We start from the raw sequence: 15,096 nt of genomic DNA, 5'->3' as shown, positions 1-15,096 counted from the left end.
TATTCTTTGTAAAAAATATGTGAGTATGTTTTAATAAATCCCGGCCCATATATGTGTAAACTCGATCTATAGTTAACTTCAGTTTTAGACAACTTCTGATTTATCTGTTTATTGGCGAATAAATTATTTGAATATTATTTAATATTTTTAGAATGTTGCAATATCATATCATATATATAGCAACTATAAATGTGAGCTCAGCGGTGGTCCTAAACCACATTATACATTTCCATATTGATATTCTCCTACCCAACTCAATTACATGTCTATTTTGTAAAAGTACATTAATTGTTATAAGAATTTTGGTTGAGCTATACTTGGTGGGTACACCTGAGATCGCAATCAATTCACAATGCTTTATGTGACTCAAATCTTTCGATTAATTATTCAACCTTTATCAATATAACCGGAGAAATAAAAGGGACATGAGATAACTCAGAATACAATCATGCATGTTTGTTCTTTCAAAAAGTGTTTCTTGTGAATTTTGCTATTATAAAGTGTTTGTATATTTTACCCGGTCTTTTGGTCCTCCTTTGACAACCATCTCTTTGGTCTCATTTGCAGAAAGTAAATGATGATTTTAAAAAAAATGGTTATAGAAAAGCAGTCATAAAACGTAATTTCTCAGTTTAGACTACTATTTGGCACCAAGAGATGGGATTTAAGAAATTGGACAAATACTAGAGAATCAAAATTTTCAATTTGAGAACTTTTAAGCAAATTGATATGTAATATTTTATTGATTTTTTAATAGATGAGTAAATCTTAAAATCTTTTATTTTATGCAACATCAATTAATTATTATTTTTTCCAAACCCAAAAACCACCACTTAATCTAATTAAATCTGTCGAAATCCTAACATTTTTGCTAGCCATACTCTTAACAATGTATTTGTTTAAATTAATTATTAAAAAAACATTTTTTATAACGTTTAAAGGGACTTTTGTTAATAACATTATTTCCTTCCAAAAAGTTTCCAATCACCTATCATATATCTATTTTTTTATTGGTGAAAACTGAATATAAATACCAAAAAAGTTATAATAACTCATATTGTTTTTCTAACCCGAACTATGTATATCTACTTAATTAAACTTGCGTAAGTTGCGGAAAGTTCTAATTCGTGGCTGCATTGAATAGACATTAGACGCAGCATGCAAGCAGTGTGTTAGGGGAACTTAGTCAAACCCGATTAGATAAACCTCGTAAATAGACGAAAAAGCCCCTGACAAACTTCTTGGAAGCAGGGAAGCAATTGCGGTTTGTTCTGGAGAACCAAAGTCATTTAGCTAATAACTCTCTGTTCCTTAAATTTCATCCGATGAGGTTTCACCAAGTTTCTCTCCTCTCTTTCCTTGAACCCACTTAACACATGCATCTATATAAACCATTCCCCATCTACCATCACAAAACATATTCACATTCTAAAGAGTAAAATCTACAACTTTTTGGTTTAAGGGATTGGATGGCTGGGATTGGCAAGGGTGTTGAGTTTGAGGATTTGTTACCGGTGATCGCCGGTAAACTGGGGGGTGAGGGTTTGATAAAGGAGCTTTGTAAGGGGTTTCGGTTATTGATGGATAAGGAGAAAGGGGTGATAACGTTGGAGAGTTTGAGGAGTAACTCTGCTATGATGGGTTTGCAGGATTTGAAGGAGGAGGAGCTTGTGAGCATGATGAGGGAAGGGGATCTCGACGGCGACGGGGCACTCTCGGAAATGGAGTTCTGCGTTTTGATGTTCAGATTGAGCCCTCAGTTGATGAAGGACTCGTGGTTTTGGCTCCAACAGGCACTGCAACATGAACTCATCAACAATAACGTTTCTTCCGTATGAAGTACTCTTGTTTTTTTCTTATCAGCAGCAAATGTTAGTATTTTTTTTCTTAATGGGAAGAATTGAACCTACCACTTTTTTCTTTTACTTCCAAACCAACTTTATAACTCCATTTGATGTACTTTGGTGTTTGTTGTTGGATTGGAAATGACTCCGCTTTGAACATTTGAAGGGATGTCTTGTTCTTGCTTGTTTCAGACTTTCAGTTGCTTCAAATATAAGTCATCCTTCTGCCACTGTTCTATTACTTCTCCTTTTCACATTTGAAATTGGATATTTGAGAAACACAGTTACACATGTATAATTACATTACACCGTTCATATTGAAAAACAGGGAAATGAATTTCGTCTTCTTCTTTTCTTTTAATATCTATCTATTTGTATATTTTTAGCAGCGAAAAGGGAGAATTGGGGAACTAAATGAATTGATTAAATATACAATTCGTTCGTGTCTCTCCCTTAATTCACAAATAAGTATGAGTTTAATGATTATAAATAGAATAAAATAAGTTTATAGTGTCGTTTACTCATAAATAATTATTGATATATAATTTTTAGAATAATTATCTTAAAAATTAATAAACTTATCATATGTTAAATTGTGATTGAATAATAATATAAAATTATTTTACACTAGTCTATTTTTTTATAAGTATTAACCGCATCTGATTATAATTTAAATGATTTGTTTGTGAATTTTTTTTATTTACACTTAATTTAAATTTAAATTAAAATATCTTATAACTTTTTTGGACTTTAAAAGAAGTTTAGCGCCATTACGAAACCGATAATGCAAAATTTATTCTTCATTGGTAGACGATTTGCTTCGTTAGGGTCCTTATTAACAATAGATTTTTGAAGTGTTGTAAAAGCAATATTCTTACTTGATATATAATATTTATTGAATAATATTTTAAATTTAACCTAACATCATATATAATAGTATAGACATACAATTCATTGGTTATGTTTTCACCTTTTGTGTGAGTTTGTCTGATTTTATTAATAAAAAAATTTTGCTTAGGAAGATTTGCATTATAAATTTTGCTGTCATTACCCTGAAAATTTGGTGCCACTGCTTTGAATGCCAGAAATGGTATCATATATATCATTTATACCCATAACATTGATACATAATTATTATTCTAAAATTTACTTTGCTGAATAATATTTTTTTTAACATTTCAAATAATACTTTCCGAAACATAATTGTATTTTTTAACATTCTTAAAAGTACTTTGTGGAATACTGTTTTGTGTTGTAGAAAATACTTCTTAGAATGTTAAAAAATAAAATTGTGATGTGGAAAGTACTTTCAAGAACAATTTGTTTTTCTTAACATTCCAAAAAATATTTTTTGAAATATTATTTTTGTGTTCTACAAAGTATTTTCCAAAATGTTAAGGAAAACATTTGGAAAAATTCAAGTACAATACTAGGATCTAAAAATCCCATACAAAGGAAAAATGTACAATAGTGAAGCAATTAAAGTGGGGGAAAGAATATAATTGAAATTGATCCTTCATTTTGGGTGACTCAAAGAGGCATCCCACTACAACAACTTCAACAAATTTAAGATATTGCCGTACATTGCTAGCTGGAAAGATAAAACGAGAGACATCAATGATGCTGTGGGGCTAAACAAAATGAAACATGAAGGGAAGTAGTTGGGAGCACAACATATTGCATTGGAGTTTTGGAGGATGAAAAAATCATAATGCTTGAATGAGAGATAAAGCAAAGGAGGACTAAAGGGAGGAGACTGGAGTAAGAAATCGAACGAGAATGAAGGGAGTGAAAGAGAGGAAGGAGTGTGATGAAAAAGAGAATAAATGTATTGTTGCTATGAAAGATGGAGTGTGTTTGTGTGCTGAAAAGTGGAGTGTGCGAGGGAGAGAAAAAGGTCTGAAACAAGAAGGTAATTAAGTAATTCAATTTTAACAAAGAGAAGGGAGTGTACTTAATAAAATCAGAAATGTATAGCAAAAGCCCAAAATGAATGATTGAAACAAAATGGCCCAATCCCAAATCTATGCAATATAAGTCCATTTATTCCCTACCCTTCAAACGACCGTGAAAATTACCATATTAAACTTTTTTTTTATCTTAAGGTTTAACCTGTTGCTTAAATTTAAATCTTGGTTTGACGTATTTATTCATAAAATTATTTTTTTGAGATTATAAAAAATATGAAACATTTAAAAAACTAACTAAATTTAAAAAAATATTTTGTGATATTATTTTTTGAATAAATTAACAAACTTTTTTAATAAATTAATAATTTTGGTCTAACTACTGTCATTTGGGAGCTTACCACCGTATGAAACCCTAGAACTGTTAATTCCCTCTTTCTATTTTCTCAAAGCAAGAAAGAAAAAAGTGTTAAAACATCCAATTGTGAAATAGTCCTGAACTAAGTTTCAACTTCATCTCATTTTATGGAAAATAAATCAAGGTGTGAGACATAAGGTACCACACATTACAGAACATATATAAAAATATCTCTCCGTTACTTTTCATCGCGGGGATGAAAATCATGAAAACAACAAAACCAGATCGATCTCTCTCACGTCAATGAGCATAGCGTATGAGCTGCTGGCATCTATCATTCACTTTTTATGTCTTCTTTGTGTACTTAGTTTTCATATCATTTTCTATTTTATTTTTTGTGTTCTTTGCGTGTGTGTTTTACTTTTTAGGTTAAATTGTAATATTAGTTTCCTATAATTTTAAATTGTGATATTGGTTTCGTATAATTTTGATCCTTTAGTCAATTGACGGGTAGATTATCATCTAAAGTTAAATGTTAACTTTGATATAATGTATTGGTATTAATATGATACTCCAATAAACTGTTGACATAGTACTTATGTAACAATAGATTAAATAAAGTGAAAAATAAAAATAATCTTAATAGTAAAGTTAAACTCATAGTTTTTTATTTAAAGATAAAATAATAAACTATTAAGATACTAATTTTGTTTAGATAATTTTATAAATACTATTCTACAAGTATTATAGTAATTTTATTATCTTATCTTTAAATTAAAGATTATGAATTTAATTTCTGTGAAGATTTTTTTTTTCCACTTTATTTAACCTTTCATGTAAGCACCAGTATGTTATATTAAGTCAATGTTTAATTTGAAATGATCAGTTAATGAAAGGATTAAAATTATTTATTTTAAAAAAATAAAAAAAATATCTTGATTTAAAAATAAAAAAAAAACTAAAATCAATATTTAAATTATAAATAATCAAATTTTTATGCGTCTTAACACTAACATGCGGACAAGTCAGAAACATTTTAGCCCCACCTTCAACTCCGCACTAGTATGGAAAACACATCTGATGTCATGTTTATATTGTTTATTCAATGTCAGGATCCTTCAAATAGTATAAAAACAATTCAATGTTAGAAGTTTGAGGGGAGTTTGGGAAATTTGAAATTAAAATTCTTTATTAATTGGGTCAAGAGATGAATTACAATAATAGTTTAATATAGTAGAATATCTTATCACAAAATCTTAAAATAATAATCATCTTATATGACCTTAATTCACGTATATATCTTAAAATATTATTGTTGTTGTTATTTTTCAACAATAAATTCCTTGTATGAGCACATGTGAATATGTTTGTGATATATAAGTGGGGATGTCCCACAATGAAAAGAAATATAAGCTTAGGTCGGCCAAGATGGCTAATCTTTTGAAGCAAATGATTATGTCCAATATATATGTTCTGATTTCCATTAGATCATTACGCCAAAACTCTTCAATTCCAAATGCGAACAAATTATACCAACTTTAGAGTGAAAACGCTCCCCACTTTTATTGGCCTTCCTTGTTTGTGTTTCTTCTACCTCTTAGAAAGTTGAGGGAGGCATAAGGATCAAAGTTAATTATGTCTCCTCCACTTAATCATCCTTAGCTTGTTTCAAAGAGATTACGTGACACTTCGAGTGTATTTCTATCATACGACTGTTGGTTAAGGGCGAAGGTCCCACGTGTTAGCCATATAATTAAATATGCTTGTTACATGAAAAGATGGGTAGAAAATAAAATATAGGGTATAGGTAGTTGTCATGAACAAAATGAATCAAATCATGAAGTTATCAATCCGTTTATTCATTTCCTTTTTTATGGTGATTCATCTTCATGCTTTCTGAGCCTTATCCTTGGTTTACCTTAATTAGCATCACAGTAAATTTATAATCATATCGAAAAAGACGTACCATATATGTGTGTTTTAACTTTTAACATTAGCAGCTATTAAAGTGAGGCAGGGTTATCGTTGTGGAAAGCTCTAAATTTGAGGTTACCGAATTGTGAAATCAGTATATGCAACCTGTATTTTATATATAGTCTTATTAATGGCTTGGAAATAAAATCAATTATTCTAGTATATAGCATGGCCTTTAGTCCTTTACCAATATGTTGTTGGTTAATGGAATTGAATTCGATACGATCTTTCTAAGCGATGTGTCAAGTTTAATCTTTACGAATAGAAAAAAATATTGGAAGAGATCACTCGCAAATGTACATTCAATTCTGTGGGACAATTGTCCCCACTAGCAATTTTTTTTACTTAGACATCTTTAATAAATAAAAAAAACCATCCCCATTAAAAATCAGATGTTGTCCCATAAGATAATTGTTTTTTTAAAATAAAAGTAAAAAATTATAAGAAATCAAAGAGAAAATATATTGATATATGTAAAAGGCAGCTCTAATTTATAGAAACTTAGACATTTTTAAAAAAAGTATCATATAAGATTATATATTTTGTAAAAATTTATAATATTCTTTTTATGAAAATATTATGAAGTATTTTTTGTTTCCATTAAATAATTTTTTTGGACTCACTACTAGTAGAGATCCAACTAAAAATAACTGCTTAAGTTTTTAGTAGATATTAATCATTAAACAAATCAATGAATATTTTGTATGAATGTTATTAGCTAAAATGTAATATGGCCTTTATAGTATGACTTTTATCTGATCCCAGACATTCGGGAGTTTGATTTCCTGCTCCTTATTTCAATTTAGTTTCTTAACTACTGATAGCTCTTGTACTCTTGGTCATAGGTTTTAAAGTATACCCGATTCCTTCACCAGAAAAGCGTATATGATCAATATGAACTAATTAATGATCATTGACCAGTACGCAAAACTAGAATAAAACTTCTCGGAGATGGTATAGGTCGGCCATTACTAATTAGAAGTAATATGGAAACCAAATCACGTGTCTCCTTAATTTTCCTGTCCCACATGCAATTAGAAAATAACACACACACACACATAAAACGTCGACAACAGAGGGTTAACAAAAATTAATGTTATATAGTATTTTTTTAAAAAAATATTACTATTTTTAAAAAAATAGTATTACATAAAAAAGTATTTAATGCTTAACATATATAAAAAGTAGGAAAATATTGTAGGAAAATTTAAAATTAATTTTAAAAATATAGTTAAGAAACAAAGTTATAATTTAATTGGGGGAAAGGGTAGGGAAAGGACAGACATGTTCAATCCATCAATAATTCAATACGATTCTATGCCTCCATAAATAATTAGAATGAATTGATTTAAGAGATTGTTGAAAGCATATGTACGTCTTCAGAAAAAATATTTCTTCCTATGAAGTAATATACCAAAAGAAAAATATCGTTTCCTCAAAATTAAGAAACGTTATAGTGCAAGAGAAGAAGAAACAAAAGAGAAGAATGAATAAATAACTCCTTAGCCATATAGTGCAAGCAACAAAGAATGAGAACTTCAAACCATCTATAAGTGACCCGCTTATAAAAAAATAAAATAAAAAGAACAAGAACCAGAAAAATATAGGTGATCATCTACCTTTAGAGGTCGTTTAATAGTAAAAATACGATAAAATATAAAAACAAGTGTTTTGACATAAGATATAGGTTTTTCCTAGAATTATAATGTAATATGTCTTTTCTTTTGGGTGAGGTGTGAGTTATGTAGATTTTCCTAATTATGGTAAGGAGGAGCAGTACTAATAGTGTAATTTTTAACTCACTCCACCATACACATTTCTTATTAGTTAAAATGTATTGGAAACTACAAATCACTTGAGAGTTATTAAATAAGATGTGAGACCTACTGAATTTTATAATTTTTAATATATTTTAGCCAATGAAAATAGTATGTTCAAAAGAGTATATTAGAGACTCTAACCCTATATCGTATCTCCATAATTTATGAAGATAAGATATAATTTAGGTCATATATACATAATTAGATTACGGTTGATATATATTTACAATATAATTAAATATGATTAGATATGGTTGGGATATAGTTAGGATATGATAAGATACTACCCTATAGGGTCGTACCTAGGTTCAGTGCATTGGGTTCGGTCCAATTAATGAATACTGGAGAGTACACAGTCCCCTAAATTCGAGTATGATAATATGAAGAATCTAAAGCATGGAGTTGTTAATCATTGGACTTGGTCCAATGGAGATTGAAGGATACACAATCTCCTCCTAGGTGTGAGTATAATCGTACGAAGACTCAAAAACATGAAATTTTTAACCATTGGACTTGGCCCAATGAAGATTGGAGGGTACAATTACAAACATTATTAATGTTAATGTCAACCGAAGAATAATATTATGCATTATATTTAGTTAAGTTTTATCCTTTTCTTTTTCATTAAGGAAATTATTAATGAATTGATATAAGAGAATGATTTGATTTTTCATCACTTAAACCATTATGATAGAAGGACTTTTTATCATTTTGGGTGTTTTTCCCAAACAATTTGCCAATATGGATGATCAAGAAAACTATTTACCTCTCATTTATGAGGTGCTAGTCAAAGTAGCACCTCAAAGTCAATGTTTGTCTTTTTTGTGGGAAGCACCACCTTGGGGTTTGGCACCACCTCAGGTGTGGTGTTACACCAAAAGTGCCACACAAAGAGTCACTTCCTAGAGGTGCCACCCTGTGGAACTCCTCCCTTATTGTCATTTTCCAACACAACCAATGGGATTTTCCAACGTGATGAGAAAGGGGATGCAATTTGACTACACCTTCTCGAGGGTCGAGGGGACAATCTGCAAGAGGCAATAAGCTATTATGAGTGAAACTGCAAGAAACGCACTAAAATTGGGGATTGAATAATGTGTGTGTATAAAAAAATAAAAACTTTTTACTATAACAAGGATAATATAGAGACAAGCACTAGTCGTTCACTAAGAATAAAAACCTATGTAATGAAGAACAGAGTGATCGCCTAGTGACAAATAAAAGGTTCTTAAAACAATTTTTTAAATAAGCTCTTGGTGTAAAGTGGTGTTATAAAAAGTAATAAGAATACTCGATAAAACAATATGGAGAGTTGTAGAAACATTTGATTTATACTAGTTTATTCAACTTAAGTTATGTCCAGTTCTCCTTTACTCACTAGTAAAGGATTCCACTAATCAATCAGTGATTACAAACAAGTATTCTAATCTGCAACTCCTGACTTTACAAGTATTATTAACACCACTTCTGGTATCTTCTTAGACTCCCCTTGAATATAAGAAATCAAGTATTTTTTAACATTGAGTCACCCATGACTTTCACGAACAAATGTTTGATTGAATACAAGTATTCTTAACACTCAAAGAGTGGATATACATTAAACACGTACACAAATTTTTTTGCTTTGCAAGGAATAATAACAATGTAGAACTTGTAGTGTTTATATCAGAGTTTCACTTCAAGTATTTTTCTTGCACTCTTGTACTATCTTTTTCTCATTTTTTTTAATAAATCACTTCATTGAGGGAGACATCCTTTTATAGGCTTCAGTGAGGTATTTGTCGCGGGATTTGTGTCATTATCTTGAAAGGATTGTTGTCTCACGTAGAGGAATTGGTCGACATGTCAAGCTCTGAATGGCGGGGATTTTATATGAAGTATAGATGACGTCATGTGCTTTTTGACCTTTGTGAAAGCAACCTTCCAGGAGATATTCCATGGAGGTCTTCTAGTCACTTCTATGTTGTCATTTTCTTGAATTCAAATATTAGTTATTCAAATGTAATAGAGACAAACAAAATTTGAATAAAATAGTACATGTGCACTTCCCTTTTTGTGATACTCAGTCATTGAGACTGGACGCACGAATTTACCTTATGACAATGTGTTATGTTGTTTTGCACATGAGGGGACGCTCATTGAATATAGCTTGTTAGACACTAGGTTAAAACGGAGTATACTCTCTATAGTTGTGGATGATATTCCTTTAACATATATAACAATCATATCCACTTGTCAAAAACTCATTAGAATATCAATAATTTATACTTATGTTATACATCAAAATCTAGGGTGAATGAGACACATGGTCATCTAGACCTAACAATGAGCTTAGTGGTGGCACCACCCTGGACCTTGTCATCTGTGTATTTCAGGCGCCAGTTAATGTTATGATTTTCCTGTAAAACGCAGGCCAACGAAGAGAGTGTTGCCATTGTTGTTGCTGAGAGGTTTTTGGTGTTGTGAGTGTGTTGTTGAGGTGCATTTTTTATGTTGTTGAGGCGGTTGATGGTGGTGTGGTGAAACTGTAGCTTTCATCTTGCAAGATAACTCCATTTATTTTTTTTTTTAGTTTTTTTCAGTTATTAGTCTCTTCTTAGGAAAAAAAAGTGTGTTGTTGTTTTTTGTTTTATTTAATTATTTAGTTCATAAGTCTCATATTTAAGTAGAAAAATATAGTATGATGTATTTTTTATTGCCTAACTTTAGTACGAAAATTTTGTAGGAAATATGTTGTCATTTTGTACTTCCTAGAGAGAAACAAAATGTTGTAGGAAATATAAGTTGCCATTTTTTATTATGTAGAACAAAATATAGTACAAAATATAATAGGATGCATTTGTTTAATTGTTTTTAGAAAATTATAGTATATATAGTTGTAGAAAAATCTATAGTTGTAAAAAAATATAATAGAAAATTATTGTTGGCATTTTTTACTTTGTAGGAAAAAATAGTTGTAGTTAAAGATTTAATAGAAAATATTTGATGGTCAATTTATTACTTTGTTGCAGAAAAAAAATTAATAGAAAATTATTGTTGTCATTTTGTTACTTTGTAGAAAAAAGTATAGCACTAGAAAAAAATTTAATAGAAAATTATTATGTTCATTTTTTTTTTGAAAAAATATAGTTGTAGTTAAAAAATTGATAGAAAATATTTGGTTGTTATTTTATTACTTTGTATAAAAAACTATAGTTATAGAAAAAAAATTTAATAGAAAATTATTGTTGCCATTTTTTACTTTGTAGAACAAATATAACTGTATTTAAAAATTTAATAAATTTTTTTTGTTACCACAATGTATTTATTAAATGAAAAAATATTGATGCATTTTTTTACTAAGTTATGTGATTCTTAAATTGTATAGTAGCTATTTTGTTGATTGTTATTTATAATTTTATTTTTTCAGTATATTTAATTAGATATGTAATAGATAATAAAATATTAATTACCAATTCTTATTGATGAAATTCTAAGGTTTAATATAATTTTTATTATGAAGGAAGTTTCAATTGTACATCCCCATCCACGTGACAACTCTTTGCTACCTCTACAACTTGCGCATGTATTGAAAGTTGTGAGGAACGATGAAGTAGATCGTATTTTACAATCTAGGTAAGTCCAATGTCAACAAGGTCGAGGTCAACGTCAATGACATGAACCTATGGTGATTCTAGTTGACATTAGACAATTATTGGATGAAATTGGTTTTCTTGGTGTTGTACAAATCTCACTTTTTTGTATGATAATAACTTGATATCAACACTTGTTGAGCGTTGGAGACCAGAGACCGACATGTCTCATATGTCAGTTGGAGACTGCACAATCACACTCCAAGAAGTTAGTACTTTGTTGGATTTGCCCATTGACGGTAAACCTGTGACTAGTGCTGGTAGTGATGATTGAGCTCAATTATGCAAAGATTTGTTGGGAGTTACTCCAATTGGTACCAATTTGAGAAAGGGTAGGGTGAAATTGAAAGGACTTAAACAACATTTTAACAACATCAACAACCATGTACATAGTCAATTGTAGTTGGAGCGATTCACCCATGCGTTGAATTTACATTTGTTTCGAGGATAGTTGTTTGTTGAGCATTTTGGGATACATGTACCACTTCATGCTTATCAACTGATCATTCTAGGATACATGTAGCACTTCATGCTTATCTGTTGATCATTCTAGGATACATGCTTGATTTTAGATCAACATCAAGGCATCAAATCAGCTATTGCGTTGTCACCAAAATGACAACCCCCTAATGCTTATCTTATGTATTGCATTCGCCATATTGCAAGCAACTTCAACCACAAATTCATGAATGCAAAGTTAAAATAAGAGTTGACTATGTTAGGTACTTGTTGATTATATTTATATCTAATTATTGGTCAGCACATGTCAACAAATTATTAAATTTTTTACACAACATGTTTGAACCGAGACTTAAAAATTTTAAGAGATTAATGAGCATTGGATTGGGGGCACTTTGAAAGAAAAAATAGAGCTTGGCACCCGACTATCATATGACAACCAACTTATCAGAAGTAATAAATAAGATTGTTCAAAGGTGCATGAAATATGCCCATAATCGCTTTGGTTAGGGTTACGCATGACAAAGTGATCTAGTATTTTGTGTGAAGAGGTGTGCAAGACAGAGCAGAATACGGTGTCTTTCAACACCACAACAAGAGGCTGTTAGATGTCCTTGACAAAAATCACATCGAAGCTTGCATTTTTAACGTTAAAAGATACGATATCGGCCGAACAAAATTTGACGTTGAAGAGTTGTTCAATCATGCAACACATAGGGGACAGAAAACATAATATGTTATCTTGAATGAACATTACTATGAGTGTGGAACTTTTCAAGCCTACATATATCTTGCGTCATCGCACCGTGTGCCGATGTTAACATCAACCTGTACCAGTATATAGATCAAGTGTACAAAATTGAAGCATCATTCAAGTATATTCTGACAATTGGAATCCTCTTGGCTATGAAGAAACCATTCCTAAAAGGAGTGACCCAATTATTGTTCCATATGCATTTAGGGTATGTGCTAAAGGTTGACCAAAGTCTATGCGCATAAGGAATAAAATGGACTGGATGAAATCTCAACAAACACAAACATGTAGCCAATGTAGGCATGAAGGGCACACCATGAGTAATTGTCCTTAAAATTGAGATCACTTTGGTGATAATGAACACAAAAATCATCTTTGAAACTATCATTGTGATTCCAATGCAATTTGTGTTTGTTAGCTTTCACATTTACCGTAGCTTGAATTACCAAAATTTCAACTTCATATATTTTCCTAATTCATGAATGCAATTTCTGTAGGTAATTTTTTGTATGGTGCCTACTATTCAAGCAAAAAAACAAGGTGTGGAGTTGCTTTGGGTGGCGCCTCCTATAAGGAAATACCATGGTGGGGCCTCCTTCACTGACACCACACCTGAAGTGGTGACAAACTCCAGGTTGGTGCCTCTCGAAAACAAAAAATAAAGGCAGTGTTTTGTCAAGTGCCTCCTTGAGGAGAAGTTATGTGTAGTGTCTCCTATTTTAACACCACACCTAGGTGGTGTCACACTACAAGGTGACACCTCCTAGAAGATGAAAAACATTGACCACAAGGTGTCATTTTGACTGGCACCTCCTAAATCGTACATGACAGGAATCATTCATGACATGTAAATAATTTGTTGACCAACCTATTTTGGTAAATAGTTTGCCAAAAAAAACCTAAAATGGTTAAAAAAAAATCAAGCCAAAAGGGTGTGCCAATTTATAATTATTTTTCGAGGAGTGTGCATTTTTTAAAAACCAATGAATGTTTAACTAAATAAAACAAAGAAAATGATACTTTGACACCAACATGCTAATTGACATCCAAAGAAAAAATATATGGGTATAATAAGTGATATGATATTAAAGAAATAAAAAAAATGAAAGAAATAATAGATTTTGATGAAGTCTTTATAATGTTAAGGCAATTATTTTTCAATCATCATAATTAGGATCTTTAGCTCCTCAATGAAATCTTGATGTATCTCCACAAATTTGAAGTCCTTTGAGCTAACTATGAGATTTAATCATGAATATGTAGTTTAGTAACACTTAAAACTTATCGTCTCTCCTTAAAAGTGCATTATACAAGGATTGAACTCAATTTATTTCCCACAAACTCAAAGTGTGTTGTCAACTAAGTTATAATCATTTCATACAATTTCTCCAAAATAAAAACAAATATTGATTAGCTAAAACTAGAAAGAGTAACATTATTTTTACATAATTCTTACATGATTTTTATAATAAAAAAATAAGAAAATGTGAAGAAAAATAAATAAGGAAATTAAGAAAAATAGAAAATATTTTAAAAAATGTTGTGAAAATAATGTTTAATTCAACTACAAAGACTAGTTTCTACTTCTACAAGGCTAGTTTCTACTTCTACAGAATGTATTCCTTTTTTGTCAAAAAAAAAAGAAAGATGTATTCATTCTTATTCTTTTATTCAGAATTATTATTATATACAGAAGAAAGGGGTGCAAGAGTATGGTTATCCATTGTAACGTGGATCTCAAGGTTCATTTTGACAACTAAATAATGAATGGGAGACTAGCTAGGAACAGATATGCAATCAAACTTGGAAATGAAAAGACGTGTAGGTTTAGGTGCGTTAATATATAGACCATCCTCTATGGAATTCTGGCTGTGTTGTTTATTAGGCCACGTAATGATCTGTGTAGCCGTTGCTAATTCTTAGCTTGAGACATTCTCAATCACGTTCTACCACTGCGGGCCACACTTATATTTACTGCCACAAATTCTTCAGAGTTATATTAAAAACATATAGAGGCAAATATAGTGGTCTATTGACACAGCTATTGATATATATGGAATCAGTAACAGTGAGTGGATAAAGACAGATTCCTCTTTCAAGGTTTACCAAACTGGATGGCTATATGATTCGGGTGTCATCAGAATAATTCTTCACTTTGAATTAGGTGATTTACTTGCAGAAAATATTCTAACATTGAGTATAGGAAAACAAAATGTTAGTGGAGATCTCTACTTTAACGAGAAAAGATGAAAGAAAGAGGAAGGTTACGGAAAAAGGATGAAAGAAATAAGAATGAAAAAAAAAATAGTTAAAAATGAGATATCTTTTTAGATCGGTTAGTTATCAAT

At 30.5% G+C, this 15,096-nt stretch overlaps 1 protein-coding gene across 1 annotated transcript; it reads left to right on the top strand.

Moving 5' to 3' along the window:
- The first annotated feature begins 1,282 nt into the window (after nt 1–1,282).
- On the top strand, nt 1,283–2,085 carry LOC100808976 (calcium-binding protein KIC). The gene has a single exon (XM_003540280.5). It carries the CDS (start codon nt 1,470–1,472, stop codon nt 1,836–1,838), a length of 369 nt encoding a protein of 122 aa, XP_003540328.1. The 5' UTR covers nt 1,283–1,469; the 3' UTR covers nt 1,839–2,085.
- The last annotated feature ends 13,011 nt before the right edge of the window (nt 2,086–15,096 follow it).

The sequence above is a fragment of the Glycine max genome, chromosome 12 (genome assembly GCF_000004515.6).
Source record: "Glycine max cultivar Williams 82 chromosome 12, Glycine_max_v4.0, whole genome shotgun sequence".
In the NCBI taxonomy this organism is placed as follows: domain Eukaryota; kingdom Viridiplantae; phylum Streptophyta; class Magnoliopsida; order Fabales; family Fabaceae; genus Glycine; species Glycine max.
The sequence above is the reverse complement of the archived record's forward strand: the minus strand, read 5'-3'. Positions and strand labels throughout refer to the sequence as shown.